Genomic DNA, 23,707 nt, shown 5'->3' on the forward strand with positions numbered 1-23,707 from the left:
ATTAACGACCGAAGTTGAATTAAAATCTCATCGGGGACACTCGCTGGCGATGATGCTCCTCTTCGTTCCAGGTTTAGTTTATTCCTTGATGCTTTTCGCGACAGCGCAAAGAATGCGCCTCACCTTTGACACAAGCGTGGGAGTGGCTCTATCGCTCTGCGAATCGTTTCTGATGGAACGGGACGACATCGTCGGTAGATCACGACGATTGGCTACGAATAACGAGCTACTTGATCCATTTGATTCGTATCCCTCTGCCGTCTCGGTTTCTCTCTTCTTCTCCCTTTCTGTTCTTCTCTGTCGCGTGTTCCGTCTTCTCGAGATTCACGGAAATTTGCCGGGAAATGCGAGGAGCAGCCCGATCTCTCATTCCTTGGACATTCGAAAGCGACCTTGCTACCCTTTGCGGGGAATCAATTCCGAAGTGAGTTAGGGTTGCCAGATAACGCGCGCGCTCTAGTTGGCGCGCGCACACATGTAAAGCATGTATGCAGCCGCACGAATGCATCTCTCTCTCGTTCCCGATGCAAAGAGCATCGGTAAACTGGAAACCGAGAGGTCTTCGACTTGTATTTTACTTTAGCTTCTTCTTCTTCTTCTTGACTTTGCGCGGTCGTACCTCTCTTCCGTCGTTGCTTCTTCTTTCTTCTTCTTCTTCTTCTTCGTCTGCTTGTTCTTCCATTGGTTTTTCTTCTTTCGAAAGGAATCCGGATGAGTCAGCTTCGAGTTTCATTATTCCGTTTAGAAGTTACCAAGAAGCAAATTTAATCGACGGCTCGTCTCACGCAGAGTATTTCCTTCTTCGAATTATTTTTTTTTTCGTTTTTGCCGTCTCTTTTTCGCTCGATCATTCTCTGTATTTGTTCCTCTTCGCCCCCGCAGTTTATTATTTCGCGAGACTAACGAGAACGCTATCGGGGGGGCTGGCGATAAATAAAATAACGCGGATACGGTGAACAATGCCCGGAACCGCCGAGCAATGTAATAACGAGGGAAAGAGGGTCGCGGGTTCATAAGCTCGGAACTTTCGCGCTTCTGCCGCAGAAGGACCCGATCTTTATTCCCCTTTTTCGCAACTGGCGTTCATTGTGCGAAAGTGTACATAAATATCAAGTACATAACATATACACCGTCGTTCAAGAGTATTTGAAGCATGCTTTGTCTTTGCGTATCAGAAAGTGTTTCATCTCCTTCCTTCTCTCATGCCTTTAGCCAGGTTTAGTAACAGGATAACGATTTTAACAAGAAAAAAGTATATAAAAAATAACTTTTTAAAAACCACGCTTATATTAAAATGCACAAAAAAGGAGAAAATCATTTTTTTAGACATTAGTGACTATAAATAAAAGCGTGGAGCGCTAAACTATATTGACGTAATCTTCGTGTGTGTGTGAGCGCTCCACGCTTTATGTATTTACAGAAAATAAAAAAAATAATTTTTATCACGATCTTTTATTCACATCTTATTATAAATATCTAGCCCCTCTTCTTTTTTTGAAGTCCGTCCGTCCGTCGTTTTCAAGTGTAGTACGCCGATTTTAATGAAATTTATAGAGGATATAGTTCATCAAAAAATATTTGTGCACGTATTTTTTTAGCTGCAGACATTCATGTTAACGGGGTGAAAATATCCCTCAATATAACGTCCCTCTACACTGAGAAAAAAATCCTGTCGAAAGAAAAAAAATATACGTTGATTCAATAAGATGTACTATTGAATAGTGCCAATATCATATGAACTTATTTTAATATTTAATACTATTGAATTTCAATAGCAAAACTCATTTCCGCCAATCATATAAGCGAATAGCTTGACCATCAATGTTTTCAAAAAAATAAGATATGGCCTCAAACCAATTCCAGTATAAATCAATACATTTCTCAAATTTTTTTAACAACATATCTGATTGAAGGAAACAGAGAAATATTACGAATAATAATGTACGGTATTGAATCGAATAATATTTTCAATCATTTCATGATAGACAATTCAAATACATCACGATTTGCTTCTGAATTGCATACTATTGAAAAGAATACATTGATATTCATCGAAGTAAAAAAATTACAATAGCACGCGTGTTATTGAAGTAACTACTTTTTCTTCTCAGTGTATCATAAAAAATCGATTTTAGAAATCAAATCGCTAGAAAAGCCTCGAACGCGCCGTCACCGTAGATGGCGACAACATCTTTCCAGTGGAGCAAATAGGCACCAAGATCCATAATTACATGATGATTGTTCCCGAGAAGATTCAGCCCCCTCTGTCGAGCAACAGTTCTCTGTAACGGTCGTTCACTTCGGGGCGAGTACGGAGGCGAGAGGATAAAACAAGCCGAGGAACGAGCAAACAAGTGCGTCGACGCGGAATAAAGATAAATGGCATCGTTTTTACTATTTTTCCCAGACGGGAACGTATTACTTCCGGCATGGATGGCGCTTTTATTGCGTGTCATTACGGCATTTACGGTCCCGACGAACGTAAAATGAGGCGTCGGGGAGAGCGACCTCGATTAAAAAGAAGCAAAAGCGTGCGTTGGTACGCGTGCCTTTGGGAAACGCAGTGAACACAAAAGCTGTTCTATCAAATTCACGTCGCGAAACCTCGTACAGGATGATCAACGATCAGTGTATTTACCTGTGATCGTTTAGCAAACACATCGACGTTCGTCGCGAAACATTTCACTCGTTTCACGAATACTAGCATATTTCTATCACGGGAAGAAGCACAATGTTCCTATCGATAACAAGCACGTTTCGCTTCCGCCATTGTAGCAAACATGATTCACATCTCATAAACATCAGATTATTTTAAATCCGGCAGCGAAAAGGAACGCGTTTTCTGAATTTTCGAACAATGTTTCAAATATGGGTATTGTGGTGATATGACAAGATGATCTTTATGAAAGTCCGCTGTCTAGTAACGAGTAGACTGCAGATTTTATGCATTTATGATAAAAATGAGTATTGAACAATATTGGACAAGAAGGTCCCTGGCAGCGATCTTCTCGAACGCGTCGAAAAATCGTATGGTCATATTTCAATGGGATTTCAACTTCTCCCCGGTTCCTAAACTTCAATAAGAGGACGTCATGTCGAAATTGAAAATATCATTCAAAAAGTTATGGCAAACTTGCTGGCGCTACTTTCAGAAGTCTTCCAACACCGTTACCAGAAGTGGCAGCAACGTCTTTGACGTTGGTATTGCTTCCCAAGGAACTGCTTTCAACAGCATGATGATCCTTTTTGGTGTAGTTGTGAATCAATAATTGTACGGCACCCGTTCCATTGTTTTGTAAACGCACCTCATGCTGTATATGGGACATCTGACTTTCCCCTCTGTTCAAAAAAGAAAAAGATAGTCTGTTTTCAAGTTTGTCACGGTTCGCCGCTGTTTATTTTCCTCTTCGCCTTCTATCGCGCCTTTGTTGTTTTACAGACGGACTCCAATTGTACGCATCGCTAGAACAGGCTCGCTCCGTCTCTCTGTCGGAGATTATATTTTTTTGGAGAGAAATTGAAATTCCCGTGGGTCGACGGGATTGTGCTCGGGTAAAACAAAATGTAGATACTCGAATCAAAAATTGTTCACACGGCACCTGTTTTAAGCTGTACGAAAGCGTAAAACAATGTAGCGTAAAAATTAAACCGACTTCGAAATGCACTAAAAATTATGAAATAATTTCCATTTAATTTATGTGAATACACACGAACTTGATTACGATACAATCTTTTCGGAGGCGGCGCAAAATTGAACATTTTCCAAATGACAGATGTTGCCGATTATGATTTCATTGGAATATGGTGGACTTGGAAATCAGTAGGTGGGAAGAGAAGATACATTTATATGTGAAAGCATGTAGAAGAATTTAAGGATTTTCGTAATTTCCAGTGACGAAAATGTTCAATTTTGCGTCGCCTCCGAAAAGATTGTATTGTATTTGTAAGAGGTTGCCGCTGGTGGTATGTGTGAGGTGTGTGTGAGTGGTTGTTGATCGGTGCACGTTGCCGCGACGACTGCTCGAGCCGTTTCGAGGTTTGAGAAATAAAAGCGGGTCTTGAATTTCAGTTGTCAATCGACGACGATAAAATAAACATCATTTGATTTTCCGTATATTTTCGCTTACATATTTAAGTACGTGTGTATTCGCATAAATTAAATGGAAATTATTTCATAATTTTTAATGCGTTCTTTAAAGGCGTTTTTTCAAAGTTGGTTTAATTTTTTTTTATAAAATTGTTTTATTTCACAGTGGAACTAGAAAGTGTAAATAAATGTTAACTCATCAATTTGAATAAAAAACCATCGCAAAGTAACTGTTTACCTTATTTTATCGATTTTTTATCAATTTGATCAATTTGACATTGAGGGACAGATTCAGTTCGTGAAATGAGGGACGAATGAGGGTTAAGCTTCTTTTAAATTTCAGTTAAGTATGATAAATTGCGAGATAGAGATGTGACGCTTTTCAATGACACAACCTTAAAATTTGCCATTTTCTGGCTTGTGTCACTTTTCTTGCGGGGGTGCGGTATTTGCCCTTAGAAAACGTAACGGAAGTTTCCGTGGCAGACCCTAGTTGGAATCGGGCGTGAGCGTCGTGGGATCTCGAGTATATTGTTGAAGCCGGGGAGGCAGTTTGGCGGCGCGCGGAATGCAAAGGGGATCGGCTGAAAAACTGAAAATCTCCAGGGACGGTAATTGGAAGAAGACAGGAAAGAGACATTTCGAAGGTCCTGAATTTTAGAAGCGCGCCACGACGTGATCCGATTACACTGCACCCGGCGGAAGACAGTTCCTTCAGGGTCCCGTCGTAAATTACGATAGCTTACTGGTCGGGGGATCGTTCCGCCGGACCGTTCGTTGTTCGATCGGAGGGCACGTTCTCCCTCCTGTGCTTTACCACTCTCGCAACCCACGCCGCTGCTGCGATGCATTTCTTGAATATTTCAGCCCCGGATAATAGTTTTCGCGAGATTTGCCGCTTCGCTAGATACCTTTTACGAAGACGTTGCTTCTACGTGTGTTCGCGAAAAGGGCGAATTCGGAAAGCGTCCCGACCCGTAGATCGGTTAACCCTCGTCCAACGCGACGGATGTTCTCTGGTAGAAACGCGACAAACGAATGCACGGCCATTTGCAACTCGAGTAGAATTTTCATTCTACGCGAGACTCGCCGGCGACGCTGTGCTGGAATCCACGGCCGGCGAAATTGAATTCGACAGCGCGCCGCTGCGCACGGATATGCTCGACGAGGAGATAGATTTCAGTTGACTTGCCGATGCGAAGGCGAGATGCTTCTCGGGATGTAACACCAGGTCACGAGCGCAAAAGTAAAGGATCTATTCCATTAAGATTCGTACGGTCTTCGAAAGAGAATATGCTTTTTCCATGTAAAAAACAATTTTGTGGCAAGTTTCTTTTACAAATATAAAAGATGACCATTACTTCTTGTACACCCTGTACAATAAATAGTGTTGCATGTGTACCCATTTACTGCATTTCTTTCAAAAACTTGTTAATGTTCCTCTAAAAATATTACAAAATTTCTCTGAATGTCCACACTCTTTGCTCGCAAATATATTAATTTATACTCTTAAAATGAGAATTTGTGCGAGTATGTTAAATACAAAAGGTTTTAAATATAATCTATACATTTTTGTTGGCTACATATGGGTTACTTTACATCTGAAGCATGGGATGCTATGAACTTCAGACGTCGGAGGTTCGGATAATCGAGATCCAACTACGGGGTTCCACTCTATAGAAAATTTTATTACATCCTAAAAGAAATGTACGTCGCGAGTGTGACTTGTTATTACACGCAAGGGGTTAATAATTTCAGCAGCCACTGTATATGTTTACGCCGAATTATGTATCGCGCAATAAAGGCAACATGATAATGATAATAAAACTCGTCGGTAAAAGAGGACCATAGCTTTTTTCGCAGAAGCATCTCGTAGTCTGCCGAAGAGCCCGATGTGCCCTTTCGCGAAGGGTTGGTTCTCGTTTTCTCCGGCTACCGTTCCTCTCCATTCTTCCATCGTTACTTTCTGGCGGCGTTCCGGAGAACTCGAATGAAAATACAGTGGAAGGAGCACGTCTCACGGAGTCGTTCGCACTATCGTGGCTTCGTAGCAGAGCGGAATAGTAATGAACAAACTAGACCAGTCGATCGGAGTTTGACTGATTTTCACTCTCGTCGCTTACAAATTCTTGCCCCACTTTCCTATTTTATTTAACCATTTATTTATTCGTCATATTAATCTTTTGCACTTAATTTAGGGGTTGTTACCTTCGCGTAATGCTTAAAAGAGAACTTGAAAAGATATCTCAATGATACTAATAATTTATATATATATATATATTCGGTATTGTGTAACAAATATAAATATTGCCAAAACTGTTTTTTACGAGCTCCGAAAATTGTCAATATACTTTCGTCACATCGTCCAAGTTTCAAAGGACCCCGTCGATTAAGTTTCTCGGTTGACGACCCTGCAGGCAGCCGGTTTGCTTCTTTTCAAGGGAACTGCCACGCATGATTGATGGCATGCGACGATTCCTTTCGAAGGGTCCGACCTCGTTGGTAATTGAATTTATTTATTAACAAGCCGGGCTTTTGGTTCGGCCGTCAACTGTTGTGGAATAATAATGACCAAGCAAACCGTCGCATCCATCGGGATCTGGTGAATTTTGCATTCTCGAAGCGCTTCCTACTTTCGATACGGGAGGGTTATAACTTTCAGATACTTGTTCCATTGCAAACAAAGAAAAACGATGAAAATATGATATTAATATACTGGGTGACAAAAGAAAGTCCTTTAATAATATATTCTAATGTACTGTTGTCACTTGATTGCGGATATGACGCATTTCAAATTTGAAACAGCGTAGTTTTTAAAAAAATTCAAGAATATTAGTGCAGGATTAAGAATATTAGTGCAGGATTCAACTTTTATTAACCCTCATCTGTCCCTCATTTCCCGAACTGAATCTGTCCCTCAGTGTCAAATTGACACAGTGATAAAAAACGATAAAATAACAAGGTAAAGTCATTCTTAACCGACTTCGAAAAAGGAGGAGGTTACTCCATTCGATTTGTATGTGCCTTTTCTTCGTTTTTTTTTTCTTCTATGTATGTTCACCGATTATGCCGAGATGGATGGACCAATCGGAACGAAACCTTTTGCATCTTGTAGAGTATGTCTTGCATTTTGTTTTGCATTTTTTTTTTATTCCTTACGATTTTATTTGCAAAAAATGAATTATTTCATGAATGTTCACCGATTACTCCGACATGGATGGACTAATCAAGACGAAACCTTCTGCATTCTGTAGGGTGTCTCCCGATTGGTCCCTTGAAAACAAATTTTGCATTTCTTCATTCTTTACGGTTTTTATTGCAAATAACCAATAAGACCGAAAAACCATCCTACGGTGTTCTACAAATTCTGCACGTTCCACTAAAAAGTGTGAAATAAAACAATTTTATACAAAAAAATTAAACCGACTTTGAAAAAACGCCTTAAAAAATGCACTAAAAAGTATGAAATAATGTCCCTTTAATTTATGTGAATACACACGAACTTAAATACCATACAATCTTTTCGGAGGTGGCACAAAATTGAACATTTTCGATACTGGAAATTACGAAAATCCTTAAATTCTTCTACACGCTTTCACATATTAATGTATCTTCCCTTCTCACCTACTGATTTCCAAGTCCACCATATTCCAATGAAATCATAATCGGCAACATCTGCCACTTGGAAAATTTTCAATTCTGCGCTGCCTCCGAACAGATTGTATTGTATTTAAGTTCGTGTGTGTGTTCACACAAATTAAATGGAAATTATTTCATACTTTTTAGTGCATTTTTTTCGAAGTAGGTTTAATTTTTTTTTTCGATGTTTGTTCATTCAAATTGATGAGTGAACATTTACATCTTAGGTTTTTCGGTTTTGTGTTCCGCATTAAAAGAATAAAAATCACGAAGTTTCGGACAAATTTACCTGCAAGTAACAGAAAAGTATAAGTTATTTCAGGAAAACTGTGTCGAATTAACACGAGGGATGGATGAGGGTTAAAGGAAGACATACCAACAGTCTTACCAGACGCGTTCTTTGGAAAACTCAAGACGAAGTAAATGCTTTCCTCCACTCCCTCTTTCTTTCACATTTCCGTAACAGCAGTTACGGCATCGATTTTAGCAGACAGGTATGAGAGAACTCGCAGTTTCTTTTCGTTGCTCGCGATAGGGCTGCGTTCCGCGCGGATATAAGAGATCACGGCGCGCAGATGCACAAGACTCGAGGACCCGAGAAGGACGCGAAATTTACGGGAACGAGTTCCGAACGAAAAAAGTTTATCCGGTGCACGGGAACCGGTGTTGTCGCTCGTGAAAACGAGTGGTCTCGCGAAATATTCAGTATTTTCACGCGCGACAGTTCGCAGTGTCGGATTACAAACCGATCCTTTTTTTTTTTATTTTCCGCGATATATGTATACTCCCGCGCCACGGTGGCCCATGCACGCGCGTTCCAACGCGGAAACTTTCCGCGGGATCCTCCGGAAATTATGCGCGATCGCGTGGACCCGCGTAATGACACGAGATTTGTGTCCCCCCGACGGAATTCTCGCTCCGAATGATAAACACGCTGCTCAGGGCTGTAACAGTCGAACGCTTTTATTTCATCGTCGTTTAACCCCCTCCGGAAATACTCTCCGAAAAGCGTGCAACGAAATGCGGAAAAGTGAGACCTCTTTCGCCATGAAATCCAGAGATTCCCACAGGTATCTACAGGAAGATATACAAATTGCGTCGATATTGTCGACGCCAATAATTTTAGTAAAATAATAATAAAAGGATATAGTGAATATAAACACGTAAAGTAAAGTCTTGATCTAAGAAAGCAGGAACTGTACAATCTCAGGAAAAGGAATACCCCGTCCACTGCGGGGCGTACCCCGCGAGGGGCCAAAAAGTAATAAAATTAGCAGACATTTTCGGGTAACATAATACCGGAAACCAGGTTCTAGATCAAATAGTATGCTTTTCATTGTAAGCGAAAATAAAGTATTCGCATTTTTTTAATTAAAATTTATAATTTAAATTTCGTTAAAATGTAGCATTCCAAGGTCGAGTATTTAAAAAAGTATTCTGTCTGGAAATTGAAATATTCGTTTGTAAACAGTATCCGAACGTGAAACTTTCTGTGCTGAACTGAATAAATTAACGAAAGGGTAATTGGCGTTAATCTCTTGTATCCTGCGGCAAACATCCTTCTCCGGCGAGAATATCATTTTGCATATCTATAGACGTCGATCTCTCTCTCTCTCCCCCTCTCTCTTGCTTTCTCTGTCGTTCGCTTCTTCTCTCTCTCTGACATACTTTCCTTCGAGCTTTTAAGCGTTACGCTACTTGGCTCACCCTGCACGATAATGGACTATGCTTTTTAAAGTGCTATAACACCGGCTATTATCGTTTCGCAACCGGTTCAGCGGAGTCCGGCGCGATGGAACTTCCTCGGATACAGTTTTCATCTGCTCCACGATGCAATCGATGAAACTCGATACAGATCTTCAGTGACGCGTTACGCGTCTCTCTATGAAAACAAGAATCGTTCGATTTTATCACGTCCCTTACCATTGGCGTCGTTTCGACAGTTATTTTTACGATTACAAACCATTGCACTCACGATTATTCCATTCTTACGTACACTCCTGCTCGTAAACGTCCGGACACCTGAATTCTTATTTAAAAGAGAGATGATTAGAAATAATTTAATCATTTTCCGAAATTCTTCTAATGTCTTTTCAGTTTCAAATTTGACTTTGTTTTTGTCATACATGCATAAAACCCGCGGTCCAATAACGATACTTAAATGATTGGAACAGTCCATCGTATTCAATTCTGAAGGCGATAACGCAAATTTCGAAGAAAATGTAAATAAGTGATTTTTATGAATAATTTCCGGAAACTTTTTGGACAGACCATGTATACTGTTTTGGTACTCGACACGTGCCCGAGGATCGCGCACACTCCCCCGCCGACTTCGTCGGCAGTTTTGTTTCTTATTTAGGAGACGCAACCAAGGTTGGCCGTGTATTCGGTATTCTAATCGAGACCACTGCACGCAAGCCGGCTCGTTTGAAGCAAACCAACCCCGCGGATACACGGGGATTCTTTAATTTCAGATTCCAAGGAGAACCGGCTTGCTGCCGCGCCGCTCTGGTCGGAACTCGACGATTGCTGCGGGTACTTTTAGGGAAATGAAACTCTGGGGCAGGGCGAGCTCGCGGTGAAAATGCTCGCGAAAGCCGCGTGGAGTTAAGAAATGCTTTCACGGCGGCTACCGACACCTTGAGAAACTACGGGCCCGCTCGAACAGATGAATTTTCGCCACATTTGAAAGACAATCGACCGTCGAACCGCTCAACCTTCCGGAATCATTAGTACCGTTTCGTGTACGAGCTATTCGTTAGATCGGACCGCGTGGAACCTCTGTTCTTCAAGTTTTTAACCTGGTGGCACTGTATAGGGCCGTCGAAATAAATCCAGAATCTTCAGTAATCAATTTTCATCAATAAATCAAAAATTAGTAAAACTACACGGTCTAAGAAACAGCGCGGACCCGAGGGTTTTCCTTAGATCAAGGCTTTACTGTATTACTAAAGATTTTGTGTTCACATTTATAATTAACCCCAAAAATTAAACATGCATTAAGTTGTTGCTAAAATCACGATGAACACTTATTTCATTATTTTGGTCACGGTATAAACACTTGCGTTAAACGTTGCAAGCAGCTAGATAAAATTCAATTTGAATATTTTTAATGGTGATGCCTCCATAAAAGGTGCCAGACGCGAAATGGTAGCTTTGAAGTTGCGTTGGTTTTATTTCGAGCTTTAACTTCGTTATTGTTGAGGAAGTTATTGTTGTACTTCTATGATTTGTGCAAGAGAAAGTTTACTCTTTTTTAACTTGCCACTCGAGAATCCGTGTTTAAAGTTGGGATACTAATGCTGCAAACGTACATATGTATATAACGCAATAACGATTCAGGACACGAATATATACGTTGGCGTGCGTAACAAAGAAGTTCCAAGTTCTCGTTGAAAAATTGTTGTACATTTTCTACAGATTCATAAATCCGTCTACAAAGTTTGACACCGAAACGTTTATTAATATTCTTTGAAAAATGTCAATCGCAGGTATTTTCTACTGTCAAAGTATATATCCTTTTAAGCTCGCATCATTATTTCGAAGAATCCGATTGTTATACGATGGCTTTAATGCCAGCGTCAAAATAATCCCTCGTCCACCATGCCGGAACAAACGACAACAATAAAATTCCAATACCTTCGACATACGAGATTCCGTCCACGAACCATTCAACTCTTGTTCAGCATTGACTACATTTTAGGGGTACGATGTAAAAATTTGTAACATCAATTTTTGAGAAATACTAATATATTTCTTACACAATTTGTAGTTTAACATCACTTGTTGTGCTCTGAACATACGAACCTATAGAACACATCTTTCAAATCTTCCTTATAAGTCTCAATAAAAAAGTTGTGAAAACTTGTTGTTCAAAAAAATCGTGATTCATATTAAATGCAACTTTTTCGAAATTTTTATTGTCATCCGAAGTCGTTTGGTCCATTTACAAAAAGTTGATTCTGATTTCAAGTGTCTGCCATCAATCATCCGACAGATTGTATGTAAAATCGAATTTATATTATCGATCGATAATATAATGAGATAGTTAATGTTGATACACGAGTTTATGCTAAAACATCAAGTAGTCCGAACGAGCAAATTGATTTAGAGTGGACACAGAAGTCGTTTGGTTCATTTACAAAAAAGTGATTCTGATTTCAAGTGTCTGGCATCAATCATCAGACAGACTGTATGAAAAATCGAATTTCTCTTATCGATCGATAATGCGATAGTTAATGCTGATACATGAGTTTTTGCTAAAACATCAAGTAGCCTGAAAGAGGAAATTGGTTTAGAGTGGACACAGGCAGTTTCGATACAGCACCCCCCTCCTTCCGGGGGGGGGAGGGTGAAATGAAATTAACCTTCGCCATTTCGCCGGTGTACATAAAGTTTCAACAGAAGAAGAAAGCAACGGTAGACGCTTCCGGCAATCGGCTGGTCTGATCCTTGCTCGAGGAGAGCGTAGCAAAAGCGGATAGATGGCTTGCGAAGTGAGAGAGGGAGAGAGAGAGAGAGAGGAGAGAGAGAGAGCGAGACAGAGAGCGGTTCGTGCCCTCGAAAACGCCGAGGATTCGAGGCGTGGCTGTTCTGGTGGCGTGCGCCTGTTCCATCTGGGCTCCGTATTTTCGGTGTCGGTGCTCACGAGATCACCGTGGAGAACACGTCGAGCACACTTCTGCGGCATTCTGGATAAAGGGCGTGGCAGTTTTCGGTCGACACCTGCTCGCCCAAGCGCTCGGCCGCTCTGTACTCCCTGTCGCCGTATTCCTCGTACCGTTCCTCGGTGCTGGAGGGCCTGGAATTCCACGGGATTCAGGCTCGGCAGTCTTGCGAAGAATTAAAATCGATCGGTCCGCGAGAGAGATCGGACCGGTGGTGGATCGTGCCGGGCGCGGGCTCTCTCGGGCCGCGAGAAACGGGGCGGAAAAGAATTCGGGGGCGGACGGGGCGTGGGTGTTGCGGGGGCTTGCGTTCGTGGAGTTCGTGGGATCAATAATACGAGCGGATACGCGAAAAGCCCGCCAAGTTATTTCGCGCCTCCCTCGGGTACCCGTTAATTGATCCTCCACGTTCCGCGGACACCGTTCAATCCTGCCGCAGCCGTCGTCCGGTTCTAATCCACCGGTCGCGTCCCGCATTACGAAATTCGGGGCATTGATTTAACGCCGCCACGTTGTCGTGTTGTCCCCGTTGCCTGATGCTACCTCGCACGTGTCCCCAGCTGCCCGTAATTCCCATTCATGCGGTCTACTTACTTGAAAAGTACTTGCAACAGCTGCCCCAATAGACTGTGCCTGTCGTCGAACGGTGTCGACGCCGCCTCGCAAATCGCCTTCATCACGCACGCCTTGCCGCCGAAACCGTACAAGCCTGCGGCCTTCTCGAGCATCCTACGGATAAGAATCGGGTGAATGGACTCTTCTCAACTGCCTTATGATTTTCATGGAAATTACATACTCATTCTTCGTACAATTAACGAACCATTGAATTATAATCAGAAAATTGTCGACACTCGAACTCCACTAACTTCGTGTGCGAAAGTCTCGAATCAGATGCTTCGTGATGTTTTTCTTCACTTTAAAATGTACGGATTTAAATGACTATATAGGGGTTAACAATTTTTCTATACGTTCGTTTCAATGTAAAAGTCGATCTACGATTAATGGTCACAGATTGATTGTACTTGAAATAGAAACTGTGCTGTGGGTAATCGAATAACCCAAGATACAGGTGATAAGACGACGGAGACATAATGTAATAATTACTAAACACACTTGACGTACATGTTGGACACTCACACGCATTGCACATACACACTAGATGTAGATTAGACATACGCACTAGACACAAACACTGATCACGCGCAGACACAAGTCCGACTATACCCAGAGTGCCTTAGATTATTATAACTAGACTGCGGATCTTCATGCAAAATAAAAAATGTTTGCATTGATTGCAAGACACAGGAGCCAAATACAAATTTCTTTCTTCGTTTAATCATCTTAATAAGCTGAAATTAATACACAGATGTCCTTAAATATTCCTAATTCGTTCACTGCTTTAAATTGTACGTGCCCATTTTTGTCATAAATGCATAAAATCCGCAGTCTAATTGTATAACACTGGCGGCACACTTTTCATTTAAAGTGCAATGAAACCGTGACTGAAAATCGCAGATCAATTTTTCCGAGGTCATAGCCAAGGGCAGGTTTTCCTTCAAAAGATCACATTGAAATGAATGTGGAAAAAATTGGTTGGATAAACAATTAAGAACAAGGTGACTTTAGAGAAACTGTATTTAAACACAGTTATTTTTTTAGAAACTTTTTTACACGACGTTACACGAGTTCAGATATCAACAATTCTTTAAAGCAGTGAAATAGACAACTATTTTGAGTTTCAACTATTTGCAGTTAACTAAGTCATTATTTTAATTTTTCATTATATAAGTATATTATAATAAATATATTATATCAGTTATTATTTATGTTATTAAGTCATTAGCTAAGTGATCTCAGAACATTGCCAAATTTATCTGATAAAAAAGAAAAAATCATAAAATTCGTCATTCTGAAACAAACGTCTTTAATTTAGCACATTTCCTTGTATCGGCTAGAGGTAGGAAGATATTAAGGCAGATAAGATAAACGACGCACCCCGTATACAGTACATACAATATAGGACCCGGGAAAATATTCGACACGTATTTCTTTTTTCGCGGTCATCATTCTTATTCAAGGGGTGGAAATAGCCTCCAAAGTTGGCTATGCAAAGCACAGTTGGTCATTTATCTGGGAAACTATTAATTACAGAGAAAATATTTAAATGTCCAAATTCTAGCAAACCAATTTCTCAAAAATTCACGTGATTAATTGGTACGTTGCAAAATAGGTTTCGGTTTCTTTCGCGCAGAATCTTGTGAGACTAGTTCAACGCCATCGATGCGTTTATGTTTGATATTGATATTCTGTGAATGAATTTATCGTGGGTGCATTTGTCAACAATTTAGAACATATTGCAACGAATAACTGCCACGTCAATATCTATCAATCTATTATCTTTGATTTGTATTCAAATCGATCCAAGGCGATTATCTCTTTTGAATTTTTGCAATTGTTTTATTAGTTCACAATAGATTCAGATGAAATGCAGAACTGCAATCCAATCAGGTAGTAAGTTCTCAATCAAAATAGTAGAACTACACGATCTAAGAAACAGCACGGACCCGATGGTTTTTCTTAGATCAAGGCTTCACTGTACCTCGTAATCAAATTGCTTACAACTTATTTACTTAAATTGATCTTCATCGACATTAATGAAATTATCATTGAGTTCGTTTAACAACTACCTGTAAATGCTCCACCTACTCTTCTGCTGACGAGAATAATAAATGCCAGGTTCAGTGAAATCCGTAGCATTGGCGGGCATGTCGTACACGATCTTCGCGAAGTATCCAAGAATCACGCTCTCGCGATCCAGTTGCAGCGGTGTTCCAAGTCCGAAGATTAACTGTGAACAATATGACACGTTCCCTTCATAAATGCTCGGAATCCAAGATGAACGATTTCGGAAGACAGAACGATCGGGCACGAGGAGTCTACGATCGAGCTGGGCGTTCGAACGAATAATAAGAAGCTCAGGAACGTTTATTCTATACGCTATCTCAGTTTCTGCAGGTGGTACGTCGCCTTTAAACTCCTTCCGCGGAGCGTTTCCGTGAAATCCGTCGGGCCGAGGGACTAAGTCCAGATATCGGTGTGGATGTGGGTCGCGAGATTCGATCAGAAAAGTCGCGGTTATGGTGGTTATTCATAGGGGGCGTCCGGTCCAAAGCGGAAATTGGATGAACTCAGATGAGATCGGGGTGCACGGTCCAACAGTGTCCAACCCGGGCCGGGCCGGGTCGCGCCGGTGCTAGAAGCTAGAATCGAGAAACCGCTTCGCCGCGGTATCTCGACCGCATTTCCGTCGAGCGTTCGCCAGAGGGATCCAGAAACCCGCGGGCAAATCGTGTCAGGGATGTTTACGGATGCCACGCTTCTTCCGAACCAGAGAAATCACTCTTCGGTCATCATCTTCTCGATACTCCGGAGATACGTCTTTATTGCGTTTAAGATCCCGGCCGACTTCGATCGGCGACAAACGACCGAGACATTTTTCAATACTTCGCGCACATAACTGTTCGATCTTCGCTTAACCCCTTGTCCCACGATTTATTTTACGGTTTCAGTGATTAGAACCTTTTTGTAGATTGTAATTTCCTAAAAAAAATATATGAAAACAACTTCTTAAATATTAGAATGCATTAAAAAGGAGAAAATAATTTTTTTAGACATCGATGACTATAAATAAAAGCGTGGAGCGCTAAACTATATTGACGTAATCTTCGTGGGCGCTCCACGCTTTTATTTATAGTCACTAAAGTCTAAAAAAATGATTTTCTCCTTTTTAGTGCATTTTAGTAGAAGCGTGGTTTTTAAAATATTTTTTTTCTCCTGAATGCATAGTTTTTTTAAAAATTTGTTTTTTAATATTGCATTGTCATCCAGTTCTGAGCTATGTTTAAAGTTCTAAGTCTCTAGCTCATCGGGAAGTGGTTTAAAATTCGATTGCAAGATTTGACGCATACAACAACAACAACAACGACAACTCGGCAAGCTAATATAAGCGTGGTAAAAAAAGGGGAATATTGATATAAATTGTATTCCTATATGTTCTCAAATAGCTGTATATTAACAAAACCAAAATAGAATTTTATTTCGCTTTAAAGGAAATTATTAACATACATTTTCATCAGAGTCTGTTTAGAATCTTCATCACGAGTCAGACCCGATATTCTAAGGCAAGAGGTTAACGGGAGGTTTCCAGTCTCGATCTTTGAAAAAATCGTTTCTGAAAATTTTTTACTTCTTTGACACTTAAAGAATACGTCAAAGGAGATTTCACAATTTTACAATTACCTAAGTGATAGGCTTCCAGCTGGTTGTTGGTGATAGACGGTGAAATTAATTTTAATTACCGTCGAACAGTATTTGGATACTTGTGTGTGTTATTTGTTGTGAAAATATTTGTATCGACTTTCAATATTATTTCCCTAAATATTTAAATGTTATTGGATAAAATACGCGATATTTATTAATAAATAACACTGACAAAATTGTTGTAGCTAAATATTAGCAACAGTGGATGTGCACATAAAGGTGATACGACATGATCCAGTATTAAACGATTTCATATTCTATTGTGTCTCGTTCCTACCCACTTAATATGGTTATGTGTATCCCCAGTTGAACATTCGTGTCCGTTTAAACGATTCATGGCCACTTAAAATTCATAAACATAAAATTAGATCGGTACAACTTGAAATTGTGGGGTGAATAAAATAGGAGGGTTACCAAGATTAAATGAAAAATCTAGATGATACACTAACAAACGTTGATTAAGGGCATAAAGGGGATATACAAAACCGTTGTCTTATAGAGGCTCAACCGCATCTGGCCTGTTATCATTAGCGTTATTACAGTAACTGGAACGGATTGGTAGGATCAGGATGGCACGAGGCCGGCACTCGGTGTTGTATCGATCTCGATTGGCAGCGGGCCGGAACTCGATGGAAAAACGCTTGACGCCCTTCCACCAAGCCCTCCGCGAATCTCGTTAAACTGTCCTCCCCAGACGCGCGGCCCGAAACGATTCTCCGTGGAAATTCGCGGTTTTATCGAAAATTCATACCGGGCCACGATGCCGCGTGCACGTGTGCATGAATATGTATACGGCGGTACACGTGCGCGCGAGCGGCCGCGCGCGCTTCGAACAGCGTGGTATATCCACCTGGCGCAGAAATTGGACGAGCCCTAGAAAGGTCAGGTGGAACGCGTTAGCAGGAACGCGATATCCAGCCACGAAAGATGGGAATCGAACCCACGTCAGCAAAGTCTTCCGGGACCGGTTATTATTACTCGCGCGGCCGGCCCACCGATTGCGATCTTTAACGGGCGAAATAGATTTTCCGCAATGCACCCGATCGCCGATGGACATTCGACCTCTTGTTATACGCCCGGCATTCGAGCAGTTTATTGGACTCTTCTCCCGGCCGTTCCGCGGTAAATCGCTCGCGATTTGTTATGTAGCAACCACTCATTACGTTCTCCAAGTTGCGAGAATCTTTGCTTTGCCTCGAGACATTGACTCCCCGACAGAAATCGAAGAAGTTATGAAACTTCTTTGTATATAATGGATTATTTAAAACACGGATCTATGAAATATTTTGAAAGATGTCTTTATTCCTCTTGCCTCTAGAACTTTAAAAAATATAAATTTTCCTATTACAGTGATAGATGTTTTGTTTATCGATATTAATTCGTCGAATAAGTTTATCCTTCTTGGTCCATCGGTATTCAATGTATCTTGTACAGTGGTACCTCGGTATACGTCTGCTTTGGAGTATGTCCAACTCGGAATACGTCTTGTTTGGACGTAACAAATTTTGCTCGATATACAACATAAATGTTGCGTCTTTTTAAAATAATTATCTCGGAGGAAAAATTAAATTAATTTATTCGGTTGATGTATTAATTACTGACTGACCTTGTGAGCCTAGTGAAAAGCGACAGAAGACGGAAAAAGAAAAAACACCAGAATGTCAGGTTTTATTGCAAGGGGACTCTTCTTCTCCTATTTTAGCATTTTAGAATTTGTAGTATTTTAGCATTAAGCAGAGTTCAAATTTTAAAATCTATAATAAAATCTCATTTTTTGTTTATGTGTTTAAACAGTGTTTAAATCATTTTACAACCCCATTAATGTAGGTATAATATCAATAGGAGATTTTTTTACATGAGAACGCGGTTTAATAATTTTACATTACTTCTTATGGGAACGGTTGATTTGGTATACGTCCTAATCGGTATAAGTGCAAACATCAGGAACAGATTGAGGTCGTATACAAGGTACCACTGTATGTCTATAATATAATATCTTCTATATAATAATAACAATAACAGCAAGAAATGTAAATAAAACATTTTGAGATCGTTTCGTTCAAGAATGAATCTGAATCTGAACATTTATTATTATTCTCCATAGATAAAATCTCTTCTCGGGTTCCGAGTAAAGTGTCTACACGGCACAGAAAAATGTATTGCACATAAACTCGCGATTCTTCAGGATGAGATAGTGTAACAGCATCGTGTCACAGGTGTTAAATTTCGCTCGTTACACAGACGGAGTGTTTCCCTTTCGTTCGAACGCTGTGGCAATGGAAAAATGTGTAATAAAGTTAACGTTTATGGACTGGCAGCCAAATTGACTGTGCGAAGTATAATGAATAGACTGCGAATCTTTATGCATTTATGGGGCTCCTGAAAATTTTCAAAAAATACTAGAATATATAACTCGACAGAATTTGGTACGATTTTTATTCATTTCAGATCTACAAAAGATACTACCACTGAACATAACATTTTATTTGACTCCACCTTCTTAAAATTCGTCTAACAGAAATTGCAAATTGCGGTAGAAGAAATTCTCGTTCCTTCTCTGTTGAAATTTATGTATTTATGACAAGAATGATTAGTTGTATATTTAAAATGGTATACACATCAAAAGAATTTAAGAATACTAATATATTATTTTCAACCCACTAAACATATTAAGAAAGAAAATAAATCTCCATTTCACTCCAGTTTGTTGCAATTCAGGTAGACAATTTTTATTTTTCATAAAGATTCGCTGTCTAATTTTGAATATTAATATAAATCCACATACTTTTGCTAGCCATTGTACGTGGCCGAGGCAAAGTCCAGGTTCGTCAGACGTTTAATAAAGGAGAAGATTGTTGTTATAGCGAGGGACGAGAGTATACGATGCCGTTCCCACGGAAGGCCCAGGAGCGAACAATAACGAGCGATCTTCTCGCCCTAAAAACGAGTACCATTAGCATCGAGTGCCGGGAAACTGGAAGCTGAAAAGCTTTCGCGGATGTCGCCCGGAGCGTTTCGGTCGGCACCCGCGGCGGATCAACGCTCGATTATTATCCCGCTCCCTCAATTATTCCGAAAGAGAAACGGGTTCGAGGGTTTAGAGACGGTGTCGCTCGAAACCGTACGCCGCGGCGTTTACGGTGCGGCCGCTACTTGAATAATTCCCCAGGCCGAGCCACATGTCCGAGGCTCATCCAATTTTCCATCCAGTGTGTTTGGGAATGGTCGCCGTTAGGATTACAACCGCCGCGGCGGTTTGATAGGATGGACAAGACCGTAGCCAGCAAGCTCACGAATCTCCGAGTTGAAATCGCCCCGCCCGCCCCCGCAACGCTCGGACCACCGGATTCCGCTTTGTGCGGTCGAGGAGTTGAGCGAACCGACCGGACAGTCCCGCAAAAACTTGAATTAGTTGTCCGCCGGGAGTTTCTTTCCTGTGCGAGGTTCGATTCTCGTCGATGGCCCGAAACAATGATGCTCCGCAGTTTCGACTCGGTTCCCGCTCTGACGCATGATTTTCGATAATGTGTCGGCCACGCTGATGCATCAAATTATACAGTGTGGCGAGGATAAGCATTCGGAAAAACACTAAACGGTTTTATATCGTTTTTATAAAACGAGGGTTTTATATTTCTCATCTTACAATTATTGAAATTATGAAGTTGCTTATATGGAAATTGATTCGATAAATTTCTTTATCCAAGCACACGTTGTAATAAAAATTGCACGAAATCTAAATCAATGGAGCCTTGTCATTTTCGTATGCTAAAACATTTTAATCGCTTTTAGTGCTCGGTAGGTTTAGTGTTGATCCTACGAATACTACAGCAGGGTCCTCAAACCCACAGCTTGAGAAAAGTTAAATATGAGTCATTTACTTACTGTAAAATATTCTCGCAAAATTATTTATCGTTTTATACACCTTCACGTTTAATTTTTTTTTAATCTCATCGCGGTACACAGGGTGTTCGACTACAGGCGGTAGAAAATTTAAGGGGTGGTTCTCAACGATAATATAATACGAAAATGAAGAATAAAAAAAAATGCGTTTTCGGCTTCGTTATTCAGTTATTAACAATTAAAAATCCGCCTAAAATGCGGCAACGCGACCAACAGAGGTGTACGTTGCGTACGTCATAGAGGCGCGCGACAGTCACGTGTCAAGTGACAGATGCATGCATACCTTGGTTCTCATTTGGGGCCCCAGCGAGGTGAAAATGTTTGATAAATCGTTGGATGACATTGAACTCGTTAAAATCCACAAGGGCATATCTAATATCCACTTATCCACTCTATATCGATACGTGACTGTCGCGTGCCTCTATAACGTACACCTCTGTTGGTCGTGTTGCCGCATTTTAGGCAGATTTGTAATTGTTAATAACTAAATAACGAAGTCAAAATCGTATTTTTTTATTCTTCATTTTCGTCTTATATTATCGTCGAGAACCACCCCTTAAATTTTCTCCCACCTGTACTCGAACACCCTGTATAAACAGCACTGTAACAGGTAGTTTATTTTTTTACTGAATGCCCCCTATTAACCCTCCGTATGCCAGAGTTGGGCAATAATCAACTAATATTTAAAAATGACCAAGACTAGTCTTTTTGAATGTTAGTCATAGCAAAATAGTCATTAGTCGAAACTTTTTGATTACTTAGTGATGACCAATTAATAATATTAATGTATGTTAATCGCACAATAGTGACTGATGACAGAAGATTGATGACTGATCATCAACTACAAATTCACTAATAAGCAATAGCTAACGATTACTTAGAGCTGTGACTAATTATTTGCCATTTAGTTATCGCTAACTAATCAAAAAGTTTTGACTAATGACTATTTTGCTATGACTAACATTCAAAGAGACTATTAGTCATTTTTAAATATTATATTAGTTGATTATTGCCCAACTCTCTGTCGTATGCTATGCCGGAGTCATTCGTGGCCCATCGCAGTAGCGGTAAGGACAAGCTCGAGCAACTCTCAATACCATTAGTGAAATATTGGTGTGGGTCAGAAATGACTCCGGCGTAGACCTCGAATTCAAACACGACGAATAGAATCCAACGGTAACAGGAAAGATCGAGAGAGAAAAAATGGTGTAGGTGATAACTCGGCCAATGAAGATAATCGGAAAACAATTAGAATAATCGACCAACGATAAGCGTGATTCGGAAGCAAGCGATATATCCTGGAACAAGTCTCGCGCAACGGTCCGGGTAGCTAATAGCCAGGGAGAGCAAAGATCCTCGACTTTTCCGATACCGCGAGCCCACGAATTCCACTCGAGCAGTGGAAGAGACGCCAATGGAAGGAGCCAATACCGAGCACTTGAGAGACGCGCGACTGAATCCTCGATTGGCCGCAGAGACGGTTGATTAGCCTCGTCGAGGAGAACTTGGCGGGTATACGTACCAGGAGCTGCGACGCGCGAGGGAAAACAAGGGCCCTGGCTCGCCGTGAGGGACTTTCGATCAGCCTGGTGCCGTTGTTCGCCGTGAAATCGTTGACGACGCCTGCGTCGGTTCCGTCGTCGTCGCCGTCGACGTTAGCTCGAGTCTGGTGCAGACACCGCGACAGCCAAACGAGCAACAGCGTCAGGAAAATGCTCGCCCCAGTCATCGGAACGGAGCTTAAGCCCCGAGCGACGGGAATATATTCGAAGCAGCTCAGCTCAGCCTCGTCCAGCTTCAGCTGCAAACCGAACCGAAAAACGCTCCGAGCGGGCGTTCAACGGAGACAGCCGGGAAAGAAACGATCGCGATACCGGTCAACCGAAGAATAACCGGTTCATCCCGTTGTAGGCTAACCGAACGATTGGCAATAACGCCTCGTCGGAGGACACAGGGCTCGTCACCCAGCCGTTTGCTCGTTCAATTGACTGTAATTCGCACCGATGCGATGCGGCCCCCCGACTGCTAACCCCGCCGAGGAGACTTTGCTCGTAACGGGAAGCCTCGTTAGCAAGCCTCTCTCTGGGGACATTCTGCTGTCAGTCTTTGATTAGTCTTTGTTTGAGTTACGAATTTACCTGCGAACGCGGACGCTGAGGTTCTTGAGGACGAGGTACCAGCGGACTATCGACACGTTAGAGTTGCTATGGTTGAACCGAGGTGGTCTTGGAGATCGGCTCACTGGTTGCATATGGGTTCTATTGTTGTTAATTGGCTGACTCTGTCGTATAAGCTTCATACGGAGATAAAAGATTAATGTGTAGTATGGAAATAATAATAGAAATCGTGAGAAATTGAATCCGTATTTCTCTATGTTGGTTTATTGAAGAACGTCTTCCACAAAATAAATTAATTCTAATATTCATATTGTAATTTTTGAAAAACTTCTTGCACGACCGCGAAGGACCCACTGTGAAAACCAGGGCTTCGGCTTCGGAGTCGGTGTCGGATAAAAATATATCGACTCCGATTCCAACTCTGGCTCTTTTGTCTATAAATCATTAATAGATTTATGTATACATAAGTAAATTGCTATAATATTCGATCTACAGTGTAGACGTATTGTATATGTATGTATTTATATACCTCGGCACTATGTAGAGGAGAAACAGTTAAAGTTATGGTAGTAGTATTTTCTAACTATTTCCTGAAAGTGAGAAAGTAACAGTCGTGTTGTGTTATCTGTTCCATATTCTTAGACCTTAATACAATATTTCAACTATTTATTCAGTTTTATTGAGTACATATTTTTCAATTTGGAGAGTTGGAGTCGAAATCGGCGTCGGAGTAGGAGTCGGAGTCGGATTCGGAGACTGAGGTAAAAAAAAGAGGAGTCGGAGTCGGAAATGGAGTTAAGAATTTCGTCTACCGACTCCGAAGCCCTGGTGAAAACGAGTAGCAGCTATGGGTAACTGGCGTGGCAGTGAGCCTGTTAACTAATCGAGTAAAGCAGACGTCCCTTATTTAGCTGGTATTCGGCTCTTCAGTAGCTAAGCAGCTCAAGAGACGTGTCCAAGAGCAAACGATCTTACAG

At 41.1% G+C, this 23,707-nt stretch overlaps 1 protein-coding gene across 2 annotated transcripts in view; it reads right to left on the reverse strand.

The window, feature by feature from the left end:
• LOC143210356 (uncharacterized) overlaps positions 1 to 22,602 on the reverse strand; it is a 33,747-nt gene extending 11,145 nt beyond the window's left edge. The window contains exons 1-4 of one of the 2 annotated variants that reach the window (XM_076427146.1): positions 22,136 to 22,578; positions 15,081 to 15,241; positions 12,988 to 13,122; positions 11,459 to 12,527 (exon numbers count right to left, since the gene is read on the reverse strand). In XM_076427146.1, coding sequence (XP_076283261.1) covers positions 12,371 to 12,527; positions 12,988 to 13,122; positions 15,081 to 15,241; positions 22,136 to 22,342 — 660 coding nt within the window. In that variant the 5' untranslated portion in view covers positions 22,343 to 22,578 and the 3' untranslated portion in view covers positions 11,459 to 12,370. Of the gene's footprint in view, positions 1 to 11,458; positions 12,528 to 12,987; positions 13,123 to 15,080; positions 15,242 to 22,135 lie in introns of those variants that run through there. The other variant, XM_076427145.1, reaches the window with a different exon arrangement.
• Positions 22,603 to 23,707: the final 1,105 nt, after the last annotated feature.

This window comes from Lasioglossum baleicum, chromosome 7 (genome assembly GCF_051020765.1).
Source record: "Lasioglossum baleicum chromosome 7, iyLasBale1, whole genome shotgun sequence".
In the NCBI taxonomy this organism is placed as follows: Eukaryota; Metazoa; Arthropoda; class Insecta; order Hymenoptera; family Halictidae; genus Lasioglossum; species Lasioglossum baleicum.